A 25049-nucleotide genomic window follows, 5' to 3' on the forward strand; every position below is an offset into this window, starting at 1 on the left:
TAATAAACATGGGCCGAAAAATGCCTCCTTTCAGAGTTATGATCCATTGAAAATTCGAAAAATCATTTTTCAAAACTCCCTAACTTAGAAACTATAGGACCTATCCCAAGCGGTTTAAGGAATTACACAGGAACTGGTATACGCTCTATCTAAATATCGATGTTTTAGAATTCACCGGTACCAGCGAAACGAACGCACCACTAGTACTTAAAGGGGTATTCCTATACTTCAACTTCCTTTTTACAGTTCCTTTCACCGATAACGGAGGATGGTAAAACATTGATATTTAGATAGAGAACATAGTAGTTCTTGTGTATTTCCTTAAATTGCTTGGGATAGGTCCTATAGTTTCTAAGTTAGGGAGTTTTGAAAAATGATTTTTCGAATTTTCAATGGATCATAACTCTGAAAGGGGGCATTTTTCGGCCCATGTTTATCAGAACTTTTATCTTTCATTTCGTATAAGGAATCGTCTCCCAAAGTTTGTCGGTGGAGTTACCTACCACCCTGTATATATATATATATATATATATATATATATATATATATATATATATATATATATATAAACCAACTCCATAGCCCCAAAACTATGAGACCTAGTCGGGTCAAGACTTCGCTTAGAAACTAATATGTGCACTATCCAAAAAATACATGTTTCAGAATCCTAAGGTACTCACGCAACAAATTTTATAGAGAGAGTTTGGCTACGGGCATATAATTTGAAGTACTCATCAAGTACCACAGAATTCTGAAACATGGATATTTGGATAGGGCACATACTAGTTCCTAAATGAAGTCTTGACCGACTACGATAAATCCCACAGTTTTGGAGCTATGGATCTTTAAAGTTCATTTTTTCATGTTTTCGGCAGACTATAACTCCGAAATGACGAATTTCTCCACCCAAGTTGGTCTATACGTTTTGTCTTATCTTGGTGCCATGAATCACCTCCCAAACGTTGTTGGTATTGTTTTGAAACCCCCTGTATAAATTTGATTTAAATATAGGGATACAAATGTTTGATCTAGAGTTACAATCTGGAAAAGGTTTAACAAAAAAAACAGAAAAAAATGGGAACTGCTCTCTAAATGCAGAGTGCTACTATTACCCGAACTCTGAAGCAATTAAGCTTTAAATTTTGGTACATAAATAATAAGATAGTAATACTTGGACCCACATGATTATCTTAAATGATGCAACACATACTGAAAGCATTGACTAATAAAGGTCAGCTTCCGAAATACTGAGCAGAGAGACAGAAGGAAAACGAAAAATATTAGAGAAAGGAAGGACAGAGAGAGTAGATTTAAATGTTTTAGTCCACCATATTACACTCTTTTTAAGGTATGAGTGTGGATATCAGTAATGGAGTTTAACGTTCGATTTCAGATGAGAGGTGGACTTAAACTTCCGAACCACATTCGAACCAGTACTCCCAGGCGAAATCGAAATGAAATCTTTAAGTTTTACGTCCCACAATTATGCCGGCTAGGCCAAAGGAGACAGTGATGATGAGAAATGAATGAAATGGTGGAATGAAGAAAGTGGGAGAAAACGGGAGAATCCCGAGAAAACCCACGCACACGGTATTTGTCCACCACAAAGATCATTTAGCGCGAACTGGGATCGAACCAAGGACCCCATGTACCAGAGGTGAACGCTCTACCATTGAGCCACCGCGGCCTCTCCCACGGTTTGAATCGAATCCATGTTACACAAAAACTGCTAACTACTAAACCATGAGATCTTATATTTAAAAAAAAAAAATCGCACTTACTTTCAAAGTTAAAAAATTTTTATTTACCTTTCAAAGTTTCCAATTTCTCATTCAGATCTTTAATCTCCGCCTGAAGATTATCTACCTCCTGTTGGTGTTGCAGGGCTGTCAGCTTCTCTTCAACGGTCACTCCAAGATTAGGAGACAACGCCTGGCCAGGGGTGTACTGCGGTTTCAGGGTTTCCACAAATCCAGTCTGAAAACAATACAGTGCAAACACCCATCACAGTAACACACAACACCAATATGTACATTTCCTTTCCTTAGATGTGCATGCAGTTAAAGACTTGCTTTCATTAATTATGAAGCACGATTATGATTTAATATAAAACAACGAACACAAGTTAATAGATTAGCACATCATATTTGAAATGTCACGCAGGAACACACGGTCGCCATTCAGAAACAGGTAATACGTTTACATTATTGTTTAAACTTCAGGATACGTGCTGGATAAGCTCAATATTTCGACCGACAAAATCATCTCATAAAGTAGGAAAAACAGCATTGTTAAAATACTTTTTAAAACAACAATTAGCCACATAGAATGTTGTATGGAAGGAAATATAAACAACAGGAGGAAACAGAACTACGCAGGAAACTAGTACAATGGCAAATTTACTTTTACTAAAATAATATGGATATCTCATAAGAAATATTGGTATTTATCTTTTTTTAAACATAGATCGAACTGAAATTAGTATGTTACAGTACTAAAGAATACGTGTGTAAAACACTTTAGTAATATTATGTATGTGTATATAATAGTTTATACGAGGCACGTTCGGAAAGTAACATCCGACTGGTCATTGTGCGTGAAGGAGTGGCGCTACCATCTCTGCACAGTCGTGCGTGATAGCTCAGTCTGCATCCAGCTATAGTAATGAAGATTGTCTGATCACTAGTTCCACTTTTGTAGCGTCTCAAAATGTGTACTGCAATAGAAAACTCCGCCAAGTGCGAGCTCTTATACGTTTTCTTACGGCAAAACAATATTCGGCAGCAACTGTCCATCGGGAACTTTGTGCTGTGTATGGGCCAAGTATGACGAATGAAGAGGTTGTTTGTGAATGAGTTCGTTCATTTAAAAGTTGACGAACAAACATTCATGACGAAGAGCAGTGGCAGGCCATCAGTTGTTATTCATGAACTCGTCCAGAAAATTGATGGAAAAGTTCGTGAAAATCGAGTTTCACAATCTCGGAGATTTCCGATAAATTTCCACAAATTTTCAGAATTGTGTTATATGACGTAGTGACATAGAGGTTAGGCAACAGTAAGTACTGTGTTCTCAAGGCACAGGCGCGAGATTTTATGCTGATGGAATTTCTAAGCTAGTGCACAGATATGATAAGTGCTTGAATGTTTATGGAAACTACGTTGAAAAATAGAGCAAAGAAATAGTCTTCACATGTATGTAATAAATTCTTCTTATTTACTTTAGTGTTTCTTTTTTAATCAATCGGAGGTTACTTTCCGTACGGTCCTCGTAATTTTGGTAACTTTTTTCCTGTCACTCTCGAAATCAGAAATGATGGGATATTACGGAGGGCAATTTATAAAGAAAAATATGTATACTTAAATTCTGTGCTGAATGCTTCATTGTATTATGACCTCATTTTGTCGTCTGTCTCTCTTCAATTTTTATCAGTGTCAGAACGTCAACTCACAAACTTTAAAACTGAGAAACTAACTATGATATTATAGTACAATGGCCAGCGTGTAATGTTATTGTTAATTAAAAGCTACTAAGGGATGTCATCTATTGAGGGAATTTAGTTCTGCAGATCATTTAATTTCATTTTAATATTGAATTCCACGGATAGATTGGTATTTTACAACCTGATCATAATACTTTACAAAATAAATAATAAGGATAATGACAGTAACAATGATGGAAAATGCAACTAGTACTTTGTTTAGTGAGTAATTTAATTTAGTGAGTAAAGTCCAGTATCGATTATATCACTTAAGGGATTTCAAGATAGGACATTTTGTTATAATAACTGCAACCTCCTCCCAGTAGGTCCTGCATCGAATTTCCAAAAATGCTTCTTTGGTGATACCTTACGTCACAAATCTTACGTATTGTTCAAATTTCAAGCTTTTAGCTTAAGTAGTTTGACGCAGGCAGAACTAATTATTTTCTTCCATCATTTATATTTTAATTTCAAATTCTTTTTCTCCTATATTAAACGTATACTAGTCTATCCCTTCATTTACATTCCTTCTATCTCCCATACATTTACCAAGTGACTCGCCTCACTTCATTTATTTTCATTTATTCAACTCTCTGTACGTTCAACCTGACAACACTGCCACATGACCACATTCCAATATGGCGCAGACATGGACGTTTCACGGCTACTTTCCAGTTCTTTTCTTTTCTGTCTACCCCCCCTCCTTCTCCAATCTGATTAAGCATTTAGCGAAAGTCATTTGTTTTCTGGTACGTAGTACGTCTTCCATGCCCGCTTTAGGAGTTATTTATTCTAACTCTTACTTTCCGGTATCGTTCGCTTCGAATGAAAGTCGTATCACAGAATGTCTATAGAGGACATGGTCTAGGACTTAGACTGGTTATTGCCTATCTCCCAAAGGTCTCTTTCCTATTAATTTCACGTCCCGCTTGTTTTACATGTCTCGGTCTCTATGAAACCAAATCAATGTGTACCAAATCAATATCTTTAGAAACAATTAATCACTGCATTCCATTTATTTGAGGGGCTGATGTTCTAAGTTAACAGAACTCAACCAGGGACATCACTAGATGGATAAGCGAAAAAAAATGAAATGAAATTCGGAGTAACGCGTGCCTTTCAAAGGCTTCTCAAACAATGATTTACTCAGGTCACCATTACTAATTAAGTTATTCCTCGCTTATCCATACACCGTGTGCGTAGATTTCCTCGTGGTTCTCCCGTTTCATCCCACTTTCTCCATTCCACCATTTCATTCATTGCTCATCATCACCCGTCTCCTTTATCCTAGCAGGCATAACCGTTGGACGTAAAACTCAAAACTTTCATTTCATGCCGTTTTGGTATCCTTTGTCAGGTGGATAAGTGTATCAATGAAGCATGGTCCTTCTGAAATTCTCTCTCAGCTGTCTGATTAAATAAAATGTGAAATTTCTTCTAGACCACTTCATTTTAAGTATCGATCATGATGACGCGTAGTTGTTAACCAACTGAATTAAAAATACAAAATAATCTATTTTGAAGGTTAAAATTTCATGATACTCTGTTGCACACGTCACTAATATGGATTCCCTTCCGCTAGTCACGGAGAAATTAAAACTTGTGTGTGCTCAGCCGTTGTCAGTGTGTTCCAATAACCACATTCAGATTTCTTACAAACTTAAAATTCATAATATGCCATAGTATTATATCGAAATCCTACATTTCATTTTTTACTCATTTTCATTTCAGTCTCCTTCTCATTTTCTACTTCCACGAGGCGTATTTTCTAAGTAAATTTCGGCCCCGTAGCGTTGCGGTCGGCATCACCTGTGCGCTGTGTGCCTACATCTGTTGATAAGCCACAAACGCCATTACGGAAATATTTGACCGCATTTACGTTTGTTTGTGAGTAGTTAAAATCTCTCCGCCGATTATGAAATACGCGCTATGATTCGTTTTCTTAATGCTAAAGTCGTGAAAGCGGCTGAAATTAATCGCCAGATTACTGATGTATGAAGCAAACATTATGAGCGACGGAATGGCACGGAAATGGGTTAGAGCTTTTAACGCTGGCCGCACAAATGTTCATGATGAGCAGCGAGTGAGCGACTTTCTGTCATTACTGAAGACTTGGTGAAAAAAGTTAACGAAAACTGAAAAGTGCTTTTCGATTGCGTCGTTATCTGATAAGTTTCCTCAAGTTTCAAGAAGTATTCTCTGTGAAATTGTGACTTATCAAAAGTTGTGCTCACGGCCGTGTTGCAGTGGTTATCAAATCAGGCGGCAGACTTCTATAAGGATGGAGTTCAAAAGCTTATTGTACGATACGATAAGTGCCTTAATATTGGTGGAAGCTATGTAGAAAAGTAGATTAAGAGATACAGGCTTTCACGTAACAATAAAATTGTTAAGAAAAGTAAAAAAGTTTAGGTTTGAGTTTTAAAAGAAATTTACTTTAGAAGCCTTTAGAAGCTTTTTTATTACGACTTATTGGAATTCTGTTTCGACTATAGTCGGCTACGTTTTATGGAGTTGAACTTAGAAATCAGGTGTTAAGATACGTATATGAAACAATTTTCTTCCGGCAGTATTGTACTAGTGATCATTTAGGGAAATAATAATAATAAAAAGGAAGTTACATTCTTCAATATACAGACATACGTGTACATACATCGCCAGCCCCATCAATGACATCTTCCCGAGGAGGACCCCAGCCCGTAAGCTACTAAAACATGCTTTTTTTTTTAATGACCAAGGCTTACATTTGAGATAATTTTTTCTGGGCTCAATGAACCTATGATCAATATAAAAGTTTCAATCTTATGCTTCTGCATTCATAAAGAATAAAACTATTCTATGATACGGTTTGCATACGATATCCTGGTGTGTTGTTGATAAAACCGACAAGTATGCAGTGCGTTACAAAAATGGGTCACAATATTTTGGGAATAATTCCTCACATCAAAATAAGAAAAAAAAAAAAAAAAGTTCATATAGACCTGTGCTTAAAAGTGGATAGTTTCGGAGTTATAGGGTGCGAAAACGTGAAATAAGTGAACTTCAAAAGTTCATACCTCCACTACTATGGGGCCTATCGTAGTCGGGTCAAGATATCACTGAGGAACTGGTATGTGAACTATTCAAGTATACATGTTTAAAAATGCTCCAGTAGTAGCACACTAAGTTTTTAGAGGTAGGTGGATAGTGATCAAGTACACCCGAACAGCCTCTCTAAAAATGATTGTGCAAGTACCGGAGATTCTGATAGATAGATATTTAGATAGTTCACGTACTAGTTCTTCAGTGATATCTTGACCCGATGGAACTATGGGCCTTTATTTTTTTTTTCACGTTTTCGGCACCCTATAACTACGAAACTATGCACTTCCAACCACAGGTTCATATGAACTTTTTTTCTTATTTTCATGTGAGAAATCTATTCCCAAAATACTGTGACAAATTTTTTGTAACACCCTGTATATCTCATTCGAAAATACATACTTCCTTATTTTTACAAATCTTTATTCTATGTCCATAGATCGTGTTATCTAAAATCCATAAATTTCAAACTGTATAAATGTGTATAAGCACGTTTTCAATTTACATTTTTAGGTTGACATACATACAAAACATAAAATCTTTTTAAGTTACATTTAAAGCTTAAGTTAATTTAACTTTTTAATTAGCGAAGACAAACAGTAAGTCCCGTTACATGAGCTAAAATTTCTTTCTTCAATAATAACTTTGTACTTCTACAAGTGGATCATGTACTCAAAGAATGTCCATTAGTTTAAAAATATAATAGATAATTAGTGAAATATGCTCTAGGATGCATTTTTCTAAAATAAACTCTTACCTTGTACCAACAACTCTGTTCTTGTTTTATGAGTTTGTCTTCATGATATTTCGCTCATATTTGTGTCGCAAGGTAAAAATAGGGTGTTTCAAAATAACCGGCAACGTTTCAGAGGTGATTCCTGACACCAAGATAAGACCAAAAGTATAAACCAACCTGGGTGCTTAAATGCTTCCTTTCGGAGTTTTAGGCTACCGAAAGCATTAAAAAAACATAGCTCCAATACTACACGACCTACTGTAGTCGGCTCAAGACTTCACTTAGGAACTAGTATGTGCCCTATCCAAAAATCAATATTTCAAAATCCTAAGATACCCACGCCTTAATTTTTATAGACATAGTTGGTGAGTACTTCAAATTATATGCTCCTAGCCAAACTAACTTTTTCATGTTTTTGGCAGCCTATAACTCTGAAATTACACATTTTGTGTACCCAGATTGGTTTATACTTGTTGTCTTATCTTGGTGTCAGGAATCACCTCCCAAACGTTGTCGGTGTTGTTTTGGACCACTCTGTATATTTTACAGGAACATTTGACAGTACAAACTGAAGCCTTTAATTAAAATATTGGGAAGTTCAATACGGTTTTCTCGCTTTCAAAACTCCGTTTATGTAGTTATTATATCGAGCGACTTCTTTGTGTTTATAAATGTATTTATTAGTGCTAAATAATTACGAATTCCATTCATAAATTGGACAATTAAAACACAAAGAATAATGTATGATTTGCTTTTAAAAAAGTGACATTTAAAATATTCTTAACACTTAGAAAATATAAATTTGTAGCGTTTACTGTGAAAGAAGCTAAAATTATTTGCCAATTACATATTCTTCTTTAACTACTATTTAGAACTTAGCAATACAAGAAATTATAAAATAAAGCAAAATATCCCCTTCCTTACATTTATAGGAAGCTTATTGGTGCATTAACTAATTATTTACAGGAAATTTAAAATATTTACAAATGTTAGTTTAGTGTTCTGTGTTGTGCAATCCTCTTTAAACCTTATTTTGTAATGTGAAATGTGCACTGGTGGTAGGATTAAATATAAGATTCATGCGAGGTACCTTAACAGTGAAAAGCAGGTGTATTTATTGACTTTGTAACAGTATATTATTATTTCAACTACTAAATTATTTATACAGAATGCTTCATTAGAATTATAGAACTGATTATAAATATTAACTAGCATATACAGGCATATTCTTTTACAGTGACAGAATGCAAGTAATATTTCATGGTTCCTAGTTCTGATCATTTCGCATTTGCTGTTATAGATGGCAATTTATCTTTGCGTTATCTGATCTTTTAACAATAAATATTACCATTGTTATAACTATGAAGGCAAGAAGGAGTACTGAACGCAAGCGAATCACGTTTTCGTTGTCAATTTTTTGATGTAACTAATCTCGTTACAGGCATGCACTACAGGGTGTCCCAGAAGTAGTGACTCAGTAATTGTTAGGTGACTGGGAAGACATACTTGAACCTACTGGGGGAATCTATGATAACTCTGCTGCAGGAGAGGAATGATTTTCACACATTGTGGTGGTAGCAAGACGGTGCTCCACCACACTTTGCCCGGATTGTCCGTGACTTTTTGAACAATGCCTTCCCCGGTCGATGCATTGGGTCACCAGACCTCACCCCTCTCGACTTCTCCCTATGGGAGCACTTGAAGGACAAGTTATATGCAAGAACCATAAATATTGTTGTGGAATTGATGGTACGAATCACCGAAAAATTTAACGTATCCATTCAGATGTGCAAATATGCGTGCAGAAATGTGCGTCTCCGGATGCAGCCATGCATCGATGTTAATGGCCCTCAGGTGGACCTCCAAATGGAGAATAAGGATTAGATATTGTAAAGCACTTGATTTTTACATCATTCCTCTGTACCTACAACTTTGTTGCATGGCATTCTTGTTTAAAATAAAAATGTACCACACACTCAAAAGGTGAGTCACTACTTCTGGACACCCTGTAGGTATGAAAATCTTTTTAATGAACCGATCTTATGTAGATGAAATGTTAACATTTTCGCCTTGCAATCTGGTGATTCTCGATTCGAATCCTCTAGCCATCTTGTCAGGTTTCCCCGGAGATTAAATCAATTCCACTGGGTTAGGTATTAATGACACCTTTAATATATAACTTTGATTGACTTCCTTTCTGATGATTCTACTGTAAATATGATCTGGCTGTATCTGGGATGCAGAAAAAGAAATCCCATGTTCTGTAGGAGCGTTATGTGGCTTCTGATATGTATCAAAAACTACTCCTTTCAAACAGATCTATCTTCTCACATTGGTTTTACAAAGAAAAAAGTCCCAAAATAGATAAATTGAAGTATCAATTCCTTGTATTATCGTTTATTCGTTGTTTTGATTTGATTTCATTTTCAGTTTAGCGTTCCTTTCAGCAGCGTGGCTATATGAGAAGTGGACCTACAACTTAATGTGGGATCCGAACCACATAAACCCCCATTGGGAGTCGAACTCCCACGTCAAGGGCACGTATGCTAACCGCTTAGCCACGAGGGAACTTGTCTATTGCATTGTATGAAGTAATATATACTACAGATAAATTCCTCATTTCATAAAACGATATTCATTTTGCATTACATTAAGAGGTATTTACTTACGCAGCAGCAGCTGTGATTATTTTGTCAGCCAGTTGCCCAAGTAATGCCAATCTCAATAAAAATCTTTCCTATTATTTTCGAATCCTTCTTTTGGAACCATAAATCAAACATGCCAGTTCATGAAACAAATTCTCAGTTGTTTTAATGACTCTACCACTAGTAAATTTGCTTCGCTAACTGCAGTCTGTATGATTTTATCAGGACTTCAACCGATATTCAGTAGATTTGTGATGAAGCGCCCGCCCTCTGAAATGAAGATCCGCTATTCGAATACATGTTGCGCCATGATTTTCTCAAGAAACTTACGTTTCGTACTATTTTATCATTCTACAAATTCTTACACAGCCTTCCCATGTGAGCACGTTTGATTCAACGCACGATTTACTTTTACTCAACGTAATTATAAGACATTTACGTACACTGATTCTCACGTTGTCATTTCAAAATTAAGCATCCCACGGTAAAGTATAGATAAACCTTTGTGCAATAAGAATATACAAAATCTGTTGAACACTACATAAGGTACTCTACATATTATGTGCACTAAATACACATCCTTAGACCGAGAGTACTAAATAGAAATAATTTAAATATAACGTGTCTTGTGGAAACGTGAAGATGAAAATGGCCAATTAGAGAAGGAATATTTGTGGAATTACATTGCAGTTCGTGTCATTTATACAGTGTGCTCAACCATCAGTTGTACACGGTGAGTCAAAAGCCCATGCACATTGACAATTTCATGGAAAGAAAGGATTACTTACGTAAGGAACATTTATTTAAATTAACTTTACTAGCCTCCATGTTTTTAGTAGAAGCTGAATAATAATTAGTAGCTTTTAAATATTTTGACAAAGCACCACGACTTTCCTTCACCAGCAGCTTCTAATCAAATATGTGATGGAAATATCTTACATATTTCTTATATTTCTCATATCTTACATATTGCATCAACTTTCAAGTGGAATTGCGTATCAAGATAAAGATTAATGAAGTACGATTAATAAGCATACGGCTTTTTTTTGGGGGGGGAGGGGGGGTAAGAAAACACTTTTAATATAATCAAGAAGCTACGACCCTAAAGGAATCGTACGCACACTAATCTTAATCCATTAATATTTACCTTGCACGTAATTTCATAAGACGTTTATTCGATATATATATATACCGGGTATTACTAAAATGTGTCTCAATAGATTCCTCACATCAAAATAAGAAAAAAAGTTGATACGGACCTGTGCTCAAAAGTAGATAATTTCGGAGTTCTAGGGTAGCGAAAACGTGAAATAAGTTAACTTCAAAATTTCATAGCTCCACTATGGGACATATCGTAGTCGGGTCAAGACATCACTAACGAACTGGTGTGTGAACTATCCAAATATCCATGTTTAAGAATGCTCCAACGGTACTTGCACACCAATTTTTAGAGAGGTAGGTGGAGAGTGATCAAGTACTCCCAAACAGCCTCTCTAAAAATGATCGTGCAAGTACCGAAGAAGGCTATCCAAATATTCTTCTGAAAAGATGAACATTTGGATAGTTCACATACAAGTTTCTCAGTGATGTCTTGATCCGACTGTAATCGGTCCTCTAGTAATGGAACTATGGACCTTTAACCTTTAGGACACGAAGTAACTATATTTAGTTACCTAAAAATAAGGCTTGGGATACGAAGTAACTATTTATAGATACCTTGCAGTTTGCCCACTAAACCTAATTGTTTTTTTAACTTTCTGGGTATCACATATATGCACTTGCATGTGTTTTATTCAGGAGACATACTAGGCAACTGCAGAAATTGGCGCCGTATCCCAGGCTTTATTTTTTAAAAAGGCTCCGTAATTAAAAGGTTAAAGTTCATTTTTTTTACGTTTTCGGCACCCTATACTACGAAACTATGCACTTTCGACCACAGGTTTATATGAACTTTTTTAATTATTTTGATGTGAGAAATCTATTGTGACAAATTTTTGTAACACCATATATATATATATATATTTACAAGCTATTAATTATTTAGCTACTACAAAGAATATAGAAACAAGTAAAGTTAATGTAAAAGATTACTTGCTACCGTGAGCTTAAATTTTTATGGATAAATAAACTCTAGAATTTCAGATTTCCCTTAGTTCTTTTTTCACTTTTGACACAGTTCCCTCCACTCTAATTTTCCAACAAGTGTCTCCTCTCCACCTCAATCCACATATTTCATCATGTGAATAACTACAAAGAACTACTGCATTTTTTTTTTCCTCTCTTCTTTTAATATTCAAATCAAAGAATGATCCAACTCGTTCAAGGAAATGAGTGTACGAGAAAGTAACTGAAAGATTTTACTGTTCTACCTACGAGAAACACGAAGAGAATTCCGTAAATTCAGTTTTAGAAGCACTGAACATTCGATGAACTGACTGTTGCTTTCAAGGGCTATAGCTGTACTCTTCGTCACGTTTATTTAAAGATTATTAGATAAATATTCAAATACACTAGTCCGGGTGAAGTGTGATGGTCAGGAAAGGGTGAAATAGTATCGGGAGATTATACGATATTCTATTCAGATAGAGTTAATACCGAGAATGGTGGCGTAATAGAAATGAGAAATAAAACAGCAAAAAGCGTAACCAAAGTAGAATGCTCTACACACCGTCTGATGTTTGTAAGGCTAAGTGCAAAACCAATAAATATTGCACTAATACAAGTGTACATGCCAACAGCCGACAATGATGGCAATAAAGTAGAAGTAATATATGAGAGATTAGTGACATATTGCACCAGGAGGGAAGAGTTAAAGTCAACGCCATAGTAATGAGAGAATTCAACAGTGTGGTGGGAGGAGTTGCGAGTAAGGTGGTGGGATCACTTGAATTAGCTAGAAGAAAAGCAGGGGCCAGATGCTTATTGACTTCTGTACGTAACATATGGTGGTGACGAATACGTGGTTCACGAAAAGAAAAACGAAGCTACACATATGGAAAAATTCGGAAGATAAGAAACGCTACCAAATCGATTACGTTCTTGTGAAGCAACGTTTCAGGAATAGTGTACGAATATTACCAGGAGCGGACATTGATTCGGACCACAATCTTCTAGTGGCGGAAGCGCAAATTTGGTTAAAGTCAATCACCGAAAACGGGAGAGGAAATCAAAACTGGAATTTAGAACGACTGAGAAGTATGGACAGTGATGTGGAAAAAGGGACTTAAGAGAAATTATGTGCAGTGGACGATATGGAAGGCAGCGTAGAGAATATCTGGGGAGAAGTCAAGCAGATTCTGCTGGACAGTCTCAATAATAACATTAGTAAGACCATAGCCAAGAAGACAGAGGAACGCAGAAGGGAGAAAAACCACTGACACGAAAGAATATGGAAGGCTCAATAATGAATTGAGAAGAAAAAAACTGAAGGAGCGAGAAAGAAGCACATGGAAGAGAGATGTGAATAAATACTGGAACGGCACAACAGATATGATCTGATGTATCAGAAAGCACATAATCGGGATGGAAAGCTACCAAAAATGTACACATGTTTGGAATCGACGATCAACAATATCACATTGTCACTGATCATCAAAGGATCGTTAAGATTTGGGAGCAATACATAAGGGATCTTTATGACCAGAAGAACCGCTCAAGAGATATTACGATCGAAGCAAAAGAAGAGGTGGATAAGGAAGAAAAAGGACCCAGTATATCGAAAAGCGAAGCCATCGAAGACAAGCGAAGGAAGAAAGGCACCGGAAATGACATACTGGCCGATTTGCTCAAGAGATTAGAACACAATTTAATGAAAGTACTGACTTCACTTATTGACGAAATCTACCTGACTGAAGAATGGGCAAAGGATTTTCTAGATGTTACAATGATTGCATTACCTAAGAAAAACGCGTAGCCAAAAAGGTGTTTAACAAGAAAAGATCACTCTTAACCAGCAGGCTTAACACTGAACCAAGAAAGAAGCTGACCAAGTGCTATATGCAGTATTGTACTGTATGGTTCGGAGACTTGGATATTACGGAAGATAGAGAAGAAATATTTAGAAAGCTTTGAAATGTGGTGTTGGGGAAAGATGAAGAAGATAAAATGAACGGAGAAAGTAACAAATGAAAATGCTTTAAAACAGATAGGCAAAAAGAGGGCGTTTTTAGTCAATATCCTTCGTAGGAAGGCCAATTGGATTGGACACATCTTACAAAGAAATTGTCTTTTTCATAATTCCATAGAGGGAAAGATGGAAGGAAAACGAGGAGCAGGAAGAACACAACTGATTGATGATTTGAAAAATAAAAGGAAATACTGGGAAGCTGATGATCGAGAAGCGTGGAAGAAATATTTATAGATCCGACCCTAAAAATAAAAAATAAAAATAAATAAATACACTAAGTAGTCAAGACTTGCCGACAGGCAGAATACTAAATAATAATAATATAAATATAGTGCTGCATGATTAGAAATAACCAAATTAAGAATCAACACAGTAGTGATTGACAAATGTATCTATTTCCTCTTAAGAAAAAAAAAACGAACTAATGATCGCATTTACTAAAATGGTATGTTGAATGGTAGCTGTACAAGATTTTCACAGCTACTGAAGAATAATCAGAGACACAAGTTAAAATATGTTTCATATCCAGGTGCTTTTCGATTATTTTTTTCCGTTGACTCAATCTACTATTTTCGTGTGCTTACCAGATGAGCATCTTAAAACATTTTTTTTTCCAGATCTAACTGCAATTTTTTTCTAAAACTGCTCGATAAGGTTTAATTTGCAGAAAATATAACTTAATCTTGAAGATATTAATAAGTAATTAGAAAAAAATAGGAAAGTAGCTTTCGATTTCTTTTTTACAACAGAGTATTAAATAAAAAAGAAAACCCTACTTTTTAACATCTAATCAATTCTATTCAATAAAATCTATAATACAAGATCTTCACAGTAGTGTTTACATGCATACTTGATGATGGAAATTTATACATTTAGCGGCAGAATAAGGAAGACACTATGGGGATGTACGGATGGAAGTAAAGAAGCAATTTTCTAACATCAACAGTAATGTAATAACACTGCTAATGAATGCACTAGCAACAGCACAGTTACACTAATGCCATCAGAAGGAAGTACAGGAGAGGAGGCAAACTGGTCAATCAACAACAACGACACAATGGAATGCATACACAGTGGAACTAGAGAACTAATGATATAGATCATGATTTCACCCCTGCCCCAAAATAAGACTATGGGTCGTTCGATTGTATTTCTGTATTCACACGTTTAATTTGTCAGTTAGAAAAAATTCCTGCGCGACTTATGTGCACAGACTTTCAAACCACACTATGTACAAAAATTCAGAGTTAGATGTTCAATGCGGCATGCAACTGAGTAGAATGCCACACGACCTATTATATCGTTGGAACAGGGAATTTATTTTGTCGCAGGAATTGATATGCCATTACTTTTATTTGTATCACCAATGAATTGATTATTTCAGAACATTCTTTAATATCCAATTAGAACTCGATATTCAGATTTATTCACTAACATCCTAGAATAAATTTAAAAAAAAAACATAAATTTGAATAGCGATCTTACTGATGTGCTTCATGTATTCAACTAACAACTTCACGCCGGCTCCAATTCATTTTGCTGTCGAAGCTATGGCTCATGGAAAAACTTACAGTCAAATTCGAAAGAGAAAAATTCAGGTATAAATTCAGGTATGCCTCCGAACTTTACAGTAATTATTTCCTAATTTCGTGATCTACAGAATCCAGTCTTAACATTTAACAGTCACATTCTTTGGTGCACACTTCACGAAAACTAAAACTAATCCTAAAACTTCGTTTTACATTTGCTTTGAATGTCATAAAAGAATATATTTGTTTCTTTTAAAAAAAATATAAAAAATGAAGCAGTATAATTAGCACGAGCTTTTTAACAAACCCGCCTATTTCTTGCAGTTTACAAGAGTTGAACAACCTAGTGAGGCTGAGGGAATACTGTAATAATACTGAAAATTGAATGCATTTATTGACTACAGGACATCTTGTACGAACATAAGCAGAGATGGAAGAAGTCCGAATTAAAAATTGACAGGATTTCTTTTGTTTGAGGTTAATGAATGTGAACACATATAGTGGCGGGGCTATTACTGCTTGAGCAACGTAGATAATGTGTTATTGGAAAATGGAGAATATAGTATAAGCAAAGTGGAACAATGTTACAGAACAGGATTTTTGAAACACCACTACCATCACAGCTTCCTACAAGAATCAGTAACACGTTTGCGATTGACAGAAGAACAGCAAGATGTAAAGAAGAAACTGTAAAGACGAAAATGAACATCGACGGCTAAGAAACTAATGATGGAGTGATGCAAAAGTTCACACAAATTCCAAAGAAGTTTGCGAGACAATTTTGACAGACTAATATCCATTGAACTTTGGAAAATGTTCACTGAACTTTGTCGGGGAAGAAATGAAAGCTGCACATTCCGAAACTGTTTCATGCTATGAATGAATGAGATGATCCAGACAAGTAAGTTTAATGAAATGAAATGAAATCTCTAAGTTTTACGTCCTATGGTTATGCCGGCTAGGCTAAAGGACACGGTGATGATGGGAAATGAATGAAATAGAGAAATGGAAAAAAAAAGTGGGAGGAAAAGGGAGAACCCCAAGGAAATCCACACACATGGTGTTTGTTCACCACAAAGTTCACTTGGCGCGAGCTGGAATCGAATCAGAGACCCCATGTACTACAGGTGAACACTCTACCACTGAGCCATCGCGGCCCCAGGTGGCTCAACATACATGAGAGAAGCACGAAAACGTTTTTAAAAAATTTATTTGGTCTGATGAAGCCCCTTTTAAACTAAACGATACTGTTAGTCGACATAAATGTATGTACTGAGCTAATAAAAATCCATATAATATTGAAGAACAAGAATTAGTATACCAGCAGTATAGGTACAGTATAGTTCCAAAAATTCGGCCTAATGTAGACCGAAGGGTGGCCGAATTTGTGAAAATGCCAAGTTATTAGGAATGGGGTTAAAAAATGAGTAAGCACAAATGTTTCCTCAGAGAATACAGTACTGTACTTGTATGTATTGTTTGCCTGAGAATACAACAGGGAATAAGCTACCCAATTACCCTTAAACTAAGGAAATATATGTACTTTATGAAGGCACAGAGCCTTTACTATACATGAAAATGAAAATTTAATGACTACACACTGTACAGCAATTTACCTGATAAGACAGACCTCAGAAAAATACTTTATGAAAGCATAAACGCGTCTGCGCACGGAATTTTTTCGCCGTGGCAGGGTGTGGCCGAGTTTTAGGAACATTACTGTATCATATGGACTATGGGTTGCTTTTCCTTGAAAGTAGTACCATCACGGTGCTACTTATCAATGAAAATTACAAGAAAACATTATACTGAATCCTAATGATCTCATTTCCAATGAGGATGGAGTATTACTTTGAACAGGATAATGTGCCACTACATTTTAATAATGATGTGAGATATATTGATTGCGATTTTGTTGAAAGTTAATAGGACGACAAGAATGAGAGAACCATGAAATATCTATCCACCTACTTCGAATTCAGCACCAATAGTTCCCTTTGGAGGCTTCTAAGAATACAATATATGCCACAAAACCACGAACACTGCAGAAACTAAGAAGAAATTGCACATGTCCATTCTGTTACACCACTAGAAGCAATACGGTTCGGAGTTGTATATCGGTGCCTTCGATGTACGAACACTGAGCAAATAATGCTCGTTTTGAATATTAATAACTTTCAGGTCGACAACGCAACAAAAGATTAGATGAATATGATTTATTTGTTAAGATATGTATATTATAATGTACCACGTGCTTGTGTTTATGAACAAGCACACGTGCTCCTGTTTGTAAACAACAACCACATATATTTACGATGGAGTACTACACCTCACGTTGGATTATTACAAGAAGCAGACCATGATCCACCAGCACCACCTACCAGTCAGTCACACGACGACATGGGAGCAGCAGCGCCACCGCCGCCCGGAGCGCCTATATAAGGAAGAAGATTGAATGGACAGTCACCAGTCTGTGATTGGTCTCTCCTCTAGCTTGCCTGGAGCTCTAGGAGAAACCCAACCTCAAAGCCTCTAGTCTGCTGCAGGACTTTAGGCTTCCCTTCCATCAAAGTTCTGTCGGGATCCCAACCTCAGCTGCTTAGCTTGCTTCGGAGATTCCAACCTCAGTTGCTTAGCCTCACTACTTCAGAGCATTGGGGTTTCCTACTTAGCTTGCCCGGAGCTCTGTACATGTACAGATCCTGTCCTAAGGTTGTAAGGTCTTGGGCTATCTCGCTTTTTCTACCTTGCATTAAAGTTATGTTGTAGTATTTCTGTAAATATCGTTGTACTGTTAGAAGATTTTTATAATAAACCGGCAGTGGGAGTCTATTCCGGACTCGGATTTTCTCAATTTAGCTCTACCTACTCCTTCACAGGGAAGAACTTTTGCATTATTATTATACATTACGTTGCGAGTTATTCAGTATTATTAAATCAAAACTCACGGATTAGTTGTAGCACAAGCAAGTTGCAATACATTCAGATAACCAAAATCAACGCTTCTTGGATGAATGACTTACATTTATGCTCATAAAATGAACAATTTAATGCAGGAATGTGCTGTTAATATTACTCTGTTAAGACACTCTAGCCTGTTCATTCACATACAGGCTTTAGAACATAACACCGAAAGATGAGTCCATACATTTGTATACTACATCAAGTACCAGTAAATATCAAAACCTACAATTAAATAAATTCCCTGTAAATGATTAAGGCTACTGTGAAAAAGTAAAAAACACATACGGCAAAAACACAACCAGAAATCTGGCCGAAAGGAGAGGTGAAAAAAAAAAAGTGTGAGAAACTAGCACATGAAAAAGAAATAAGCATAAGGAATGAATGCCAGAGAACAGACAGGGCAAGGCAGAACACTAGACTGATAGAAATTCGCTTTTCGTTTATTACTTGCTCGCCCCCGGGTTCAGAGTCGCCCTTCTCAAATTTGCTCTGCCTTTCAGCAATCGGTTTAGACGGTGGAGTTTTCTGCAATACATGACAGGGAAGTCTATTGATAAACAGCAGTGCAACGCAACGCATTCACAACAAAAATTAAATACACAGTTTACAATATCTTTATCATACCATTCACACCAACACCGAAATAATACTTAAGAGCTACGTGTGGAAACATGCTTCGCTTTCGCTGAAGATAGTTCATCTTATTACAATACGGAATAAAGATACGACAAAGAAATCTTATCCAAACGTTTATCATATCTCCACTATCTTGCTAAGCGATTAAGCAGATTAATGATCGTATTCATGCTATAGTCACTGCAATCTTGGTATTCGTTTGTTTTTACCATATGAATATATGAATGAGTGTGAGTGGTGGGTGCACAGTTCTATATTGTAATCTTAGCTATATCTTATGTCTACAAGTTATTTCTAAGGTCAGAAGGCGACCTAGAATTTTAATTCAGAGATTTCCGTACATGAATCAAACACAACAATTAAATTAAAAGGTATCTCTTAGCTCCAAGTATCCGAATAAAATGTATTCTTGCAAACTGTTGTGGAGCAGTCCTCACTACTTTGTCGGTGTCCAATACAGTTTGTAAGAATATATCGTCGGCGTTCAGGCAGAAGTCACCAAGGTACACCTTCCAATACGAGAACGATATACAAGGTGAAATATACGACGTTCTGATACATATTATGAGGCTAGATATAGCAGATAGCACTGTTAAGCTAAGGATAACCACGGTTAGCATCACTATATCACCTGCTGCATCTAGCCTGAGAATGTTAGAACGTCGTGTATTTCACCCTGTGTATCATTATCGTACTGGAAGAAGTACCTAACTCCATTCGTATGTTTTTGGAGATAGTGACTTCTGCCTGAACGCCGACGATATTTTCTTCGGATGCTCAGAGGGAAGAGGATTGTCTTTTTAACTAGTTACTATGTATTCCATTGTATCTTTCAGTAATTATACAACAAATACTAATTGTATTATTTGAACAGCTGCAAAGGCAATCTAATTTTAAATAAAAAAAAAAAAAAAAAAACACAACAACATAAAAATTAGAATGTACTGACAGGTCGGTTTACTTTTTTTTTATCTTATTCTGTTTTTTATTGTTTTTGTTGTTACTTCCCGTGACCAACAAATCTATTGCATCTCTTCTAATTTGTTAAGAAATGGACTATCTTCAGCATGAACAGTGAACGTTTATGCAAAAATTAACAATTAAAACGTACTGAAATAATTCTATTTACCTTCCCAAGCTAGAATATGCAGATTCTTCTACTTTGCTAGTTAATAAGGCAAGATTAAGTTGTTTACTTAGGTTTTAGAATACTTTTAAGTAAGATTAATTACTTTATTTATTATAGTCTACAATAATAACGGTTTATCCTACTGACTTGTGGAGTTTTTTTTAATGATTGATGTTAAGCAAAAAATAAAACGAAATTATACGAACTCGGTGGAAACTTGTCCAAAAGGTAGATATTTTTAAACTTCTTTGGAGGTAATTAGGACTATGACTTGTCTCCAATCCAAACTTTTCTTCTGTTCCTGGGAAAAGGAATAAAGAAAAAAGACCCTGGATTTGAAGTTACATACTACACCAGCAATTATCTCCCGTGAAAAACAGTGTTGCCAGATTGGGAAATTTTTTTAAAGTGTGTTCGCTACCAAAATTGCAAACTGGGCGTCACGCTACTTTTTTGGGCTACTTTAAATTATCTGTAGGCTATAACTGCTGAGAATACGCTACTTCCTATTTTCATACGTGAAATCGCAATTACTAGTTTTATATAATACAATAAAAGTTTACTTTGTTGAGTTTCTCTTCACAACGAATAATAGTTTTACTAAACTAACCTCTTCGATTCTAATTCAATTCTTGTTTTACTGCTTTTTAATCTCCAGATCTGTCAACACTAGACTTTTGTCCAGTTTGCACAATTGCAGTATCACTGACTATATCGCTGTCTCAGTTACTGGTTAAGTTTATAGTTGTACGGAGCTGGGTAAACGTGAACATTGCAAATTTAATTGTTATTATATTATTCATATTAACATAATGAGTAAACGGAGTTACAATAAAAACTTCCAAAATTCATGGCTCTCAGGTAAAGAATTTAGCAAATGAATTAGAGAAGTGAGAAATAACAATGAGAAAGCATATTGTAAACGTTCCCACAAAACTGATGTAAGCAAACATGTTTCTTTGGAAATGAGAAAGGTCGGCCATTTTATACTATCATCGTCTGCCCAATTCATAGCACACTGCAGTTTCAATGTTCCTGATAGTGTGGAGTTTGCTCTAACAAACAACTGTCAACAGTCGAAAACTGAGGTCGCCGCCTGTTGCCAACCCAAGCATCTGATGTATTTTCGACTGCAATGTGTGTATGTATATATATATATATATATATATATATATATATATATATGTATGTATGTATAAATTAGTAAGGGTATATAACTGCAAAATAATCCATTTTTATTTTGGCTACAAATAGTTCAAATCTGCTATTTTCGTAGCACAACCTCGCTAGTTTTTAATCCTCAGATCTGGCAACACTGGTGAGAAACACAAAATAACGAAACTCAATCAGAAGGACAAGTCACTGGTGACGAAACCGGAGTTTTCCGCATGTGAAGCAAATATATTGTGCCACTTTATTAGTATTTCTGTGTTCAAATGAGACAGATTTTCAATATCGATATGAAGTAATGTGATTTTATCTGACAAAACGCCAGATGAAGTCAAGCAGAAAAGTGATAATAATAATATATTCCGAGATTGTTTGGCTGTATTTGAGAAAAAAAATATAGTGTATACATTACAACTACAAACAGACAGTAATATCGTTATCTCTTTAAATATAATAATTTCTATATGATTTGTTAATATTAACTGATACATGAAATACTTACCATTTAACAATATATACAGGATGTTTCACAAGTCCCTTACCACTCCTTTTAAAATCCGTACGGATGTATTTATATTGATGTAAGAAATATACATAGGGCTAGGGACAAACCTTTTGGATGATGGTTCGTGAACGGCCGCCGTCTTTAATTTTAATTTGTTTTGTTTTGTTTTGTTTCAAACGATAGATGGGTCATGTGATACATGACCTTAGACTAGAATTTGCTCAGGATGCCAAATCTGAAATCAGATTTCGTGTATCTTTATTTGCTGAGAAGTTATGGACAGCTCAATGTGATTATTCCTCTTTTTACAGGTGTGAACAACGATAAATGCCGTTAACAACTGAGGAACGCATCCAGATCGTCAAACCGTGGGGTGGGAGAAGTGCCTGTACAGTAGCAGCCGATTTCAATCAGCGTCATCCACAACGTCATCCTGTGTCACATGTTGCAGTGGCACAGTTATTAAACAAATTTGAGGAGACAGGAACAGTGTGCCTCCCCATTTTGGCGTCCGGGTGCGTCAGTACCTGGATGAACAATTTCCTAGGGCATACATTGGTCGCCCTGGGCCAGTTGAATGGCCTGCCCGATCACGAGACCTCACTCCAATGGACTTCTACCTTTGAAGACACATTAAGACTATGGTGTATATTCGTGATCTTCATCATCTTGAGCAACGTATCATGACTGTATGTGAGCGCATTGTGTAACAGGTAAACATCAACTGTTGTTGTCCATAACTTCTCACCAAATAAAGATACAAGAAATCTGATTTCAGATTTGACATCCTGAGCAAATTCCAGCCTAAGGTCATGTATTACATGATCTACCTATCATTTCAAATAAAAAATTGAAATTGAAGATGGCGACCGTCCGCGAACCATCTCCAAAAGGTTTCCCACTAGCCCTATTGTATATTTCCTACATCAAGTTCAATATAAATACATCTGTACGAATTTTAAAAAAGGTAGTAAGGAACTTTTGAAATACCCTGTATTTTATTCACTTTCTAATATCTAATATGAAACTTTCGTAGATATCTATGTTAACATGTAAGCAAATCATCAGAATTAAAAAAAAAAAAAAGAAAAAAAACATTTATAAAAGGATGAGATTACTCGTATCTTAGATTTCTTTTCATGACATGGATGGACTTTATTGTTGAAATTAAAAAGAATTTTTACTGTTCTGACTCTTCCAAATTTTCTCCCTCACAGATATCTTAATAGCCATTTCTTTGCAAATTTTACATTAATTAAATTACACAAAAACTATGCAGAAATTTGAAATATATATAGCAGAAGTGATTCAAATACTGTTAGAATAATAAGTTATATATATTTATTCTAACAATGTAAAAATATTAAAATAATTATACCAGAAAAAGAAATCGTTGGAATTCTAAATTCTACTTTATTTGAACAAGAAAAAAATAGTTTCCCCTACAAAGCAATCTCCTGCAATTTCACAGATGTATGTTTTTTTTTTTTTTTTTTTTTTTTTTTTTTTTTTTTTTTTTTTTTTTTTTTTTTTTTAAGAAACAACTATAGTTACTGTTGTTTGATAATGTTATTCATAAAATAAAAACAAGAAGAAATAGACATAGATTGTAGTTAACTTTAGAATGCCAAAAAACTCATAAAAATATTATGGACTACATAAATTTGAAAGCAAAAAATTAAAAGATGCATAATGTCATTATAGTAGACTCCCGAGTATCCAGACTCATGTGGCGGAAGGGCAGGCCGGATAGGCCGCAGTTCTATTATTATAACTGTACGTACTGTATGATTGTAACTGTACGTACTATATGATTGTACCTGTACGTACTGTATGATTGTACCTGTACGTACTGTATGATTGTAACTGTACGTACTGTATGATTGTAACTGTACGTACTGTATGATTGTAACTGTACGTACTATGATTATAACAGTCATAATCAGGAACAGCCGCAAGCGTACTGTATTGAGGTCCGTTACACACTGACAAAACAATGAACAAGGAGCAGAACGCTGCTCTTTTCCTGTCACAACTTGTATTCTGCACACGATACGTAGGAGGATAGTAGCAGACGCTCGCTTCCAATGCCTTGGCAATGTTGCAAATGCAACGCCTCGTCTTCCTCATTTAACTATGATAACTAGAAAACTAGGCCGGATAGTCACGAGCCAAATACTCAGGAATCTACTGTATTTATATTAAGCCATCTTCATCATTGAGTACGAGATAACAATATTTGGCCTCATCAACATGGGTAACTAACATTTCTTGTTGAAACAATTTCGGTTGACTGATTTTATTTTGTTGTGATAAAATACCATCTCCCTTAATTTCATAGCGTATACAGTTGCTAAACCGCTTCTGAGACAAGTACTTCCAACTGGCAACACTGAAGTGTACTGCATTAAATTAACTATTAAGATAATCGGTGATTCTCGTTCTCTCCCTATTTTTAAAGACTTTTCAGAAAAAACAGGAAAACGTTAAAGTTTGAACACATTTTACAAATACTTTCAAAAATATTATTTAGTAAAAGAGTCGCTATCTCTAGATGTTCTTCGATGCTTGAGAACAGCTATATTTTGAAATAAATCCGAAGACACAGATGTTGAGGAAAAACTGTTACTTTAAGACCTCTGGCAACTTTCTTAAGAGGCATAGTCAGGTACATTACAAAATTATATTATTGTTTCTCTAAGAATATTTTAAAACAGAGGGGGACGAAATGGACAAACTCCTTAATACTACCTACAAATACTAATAATCCTACACGCAATGAAACTTGGATAGAATCTCTCGATAACTTTCTTTTCTCCTTTGAGTGTCGATTTAAATACGAGGGCTGTCCAGAAAGTGCCAGACGTTTTGGCCTATCGCGGCAGTGGGCGGGCTACAGTCGCCATCGTGGTGTCAAAATGTTGCCACATTCAGTATATATCTAGCTCTGGTAGCGCGTGGACTGTGGTGCTTAACCTGTGCTTTCTGTGACGTGTTACAATATGCGCTGCAATGGTAACTCTCGCCTCCTGTGAGGTGCGTTCTGT

General features: G+C 35.7%; 1 protein-coding gene across 2 annotated transcripts in view; it reads right to left on the minus strand.

Annotated features, from left to right (window-relative positions):
• DCTN1-p150 (dynactin subunit 1) overlaps positions 1-25049 on the minus strand; it is a 115324-nt gene that overhangs the window by 57705 nt on the left and 32570 nt on the right. The window contains exons 1-2 of one of the 2 annotated variants that reach the window (XM_081734563.1): positions 19010-19156; positions 1809-1977 (exon numbers count right to left, since the gene is read on the minus strand). In XM_081734563.1, coding sequence (XP_081590689.1) covers positions 1809-1977; positions 19010-19141 — 301 coding nt within the window. In that variant the 5' untranslated portion in view covers positions 19142-19156. Of the gene's footprint in view, positions 1-1808; positions 1978-19009; positions 19157-25049 lie in introns of those variants that run through there. The other variant, XM_081734564.1, reaches the window with a different exon arrangement.

The sequence above is a fragment of the Thermobia domestica genome, chromosome 12, assembly GCF_964235325.1.
Source record: "Thermobia domestica chromosome 12, izTheDome1.hap1.1, whole genome shotgun sequence".
NCBI lineage: Eukaryota > Metazoa > Arthropoda > Insecta > Zygentoma > Lepismatidae > Thermobia > Thermobia domestica.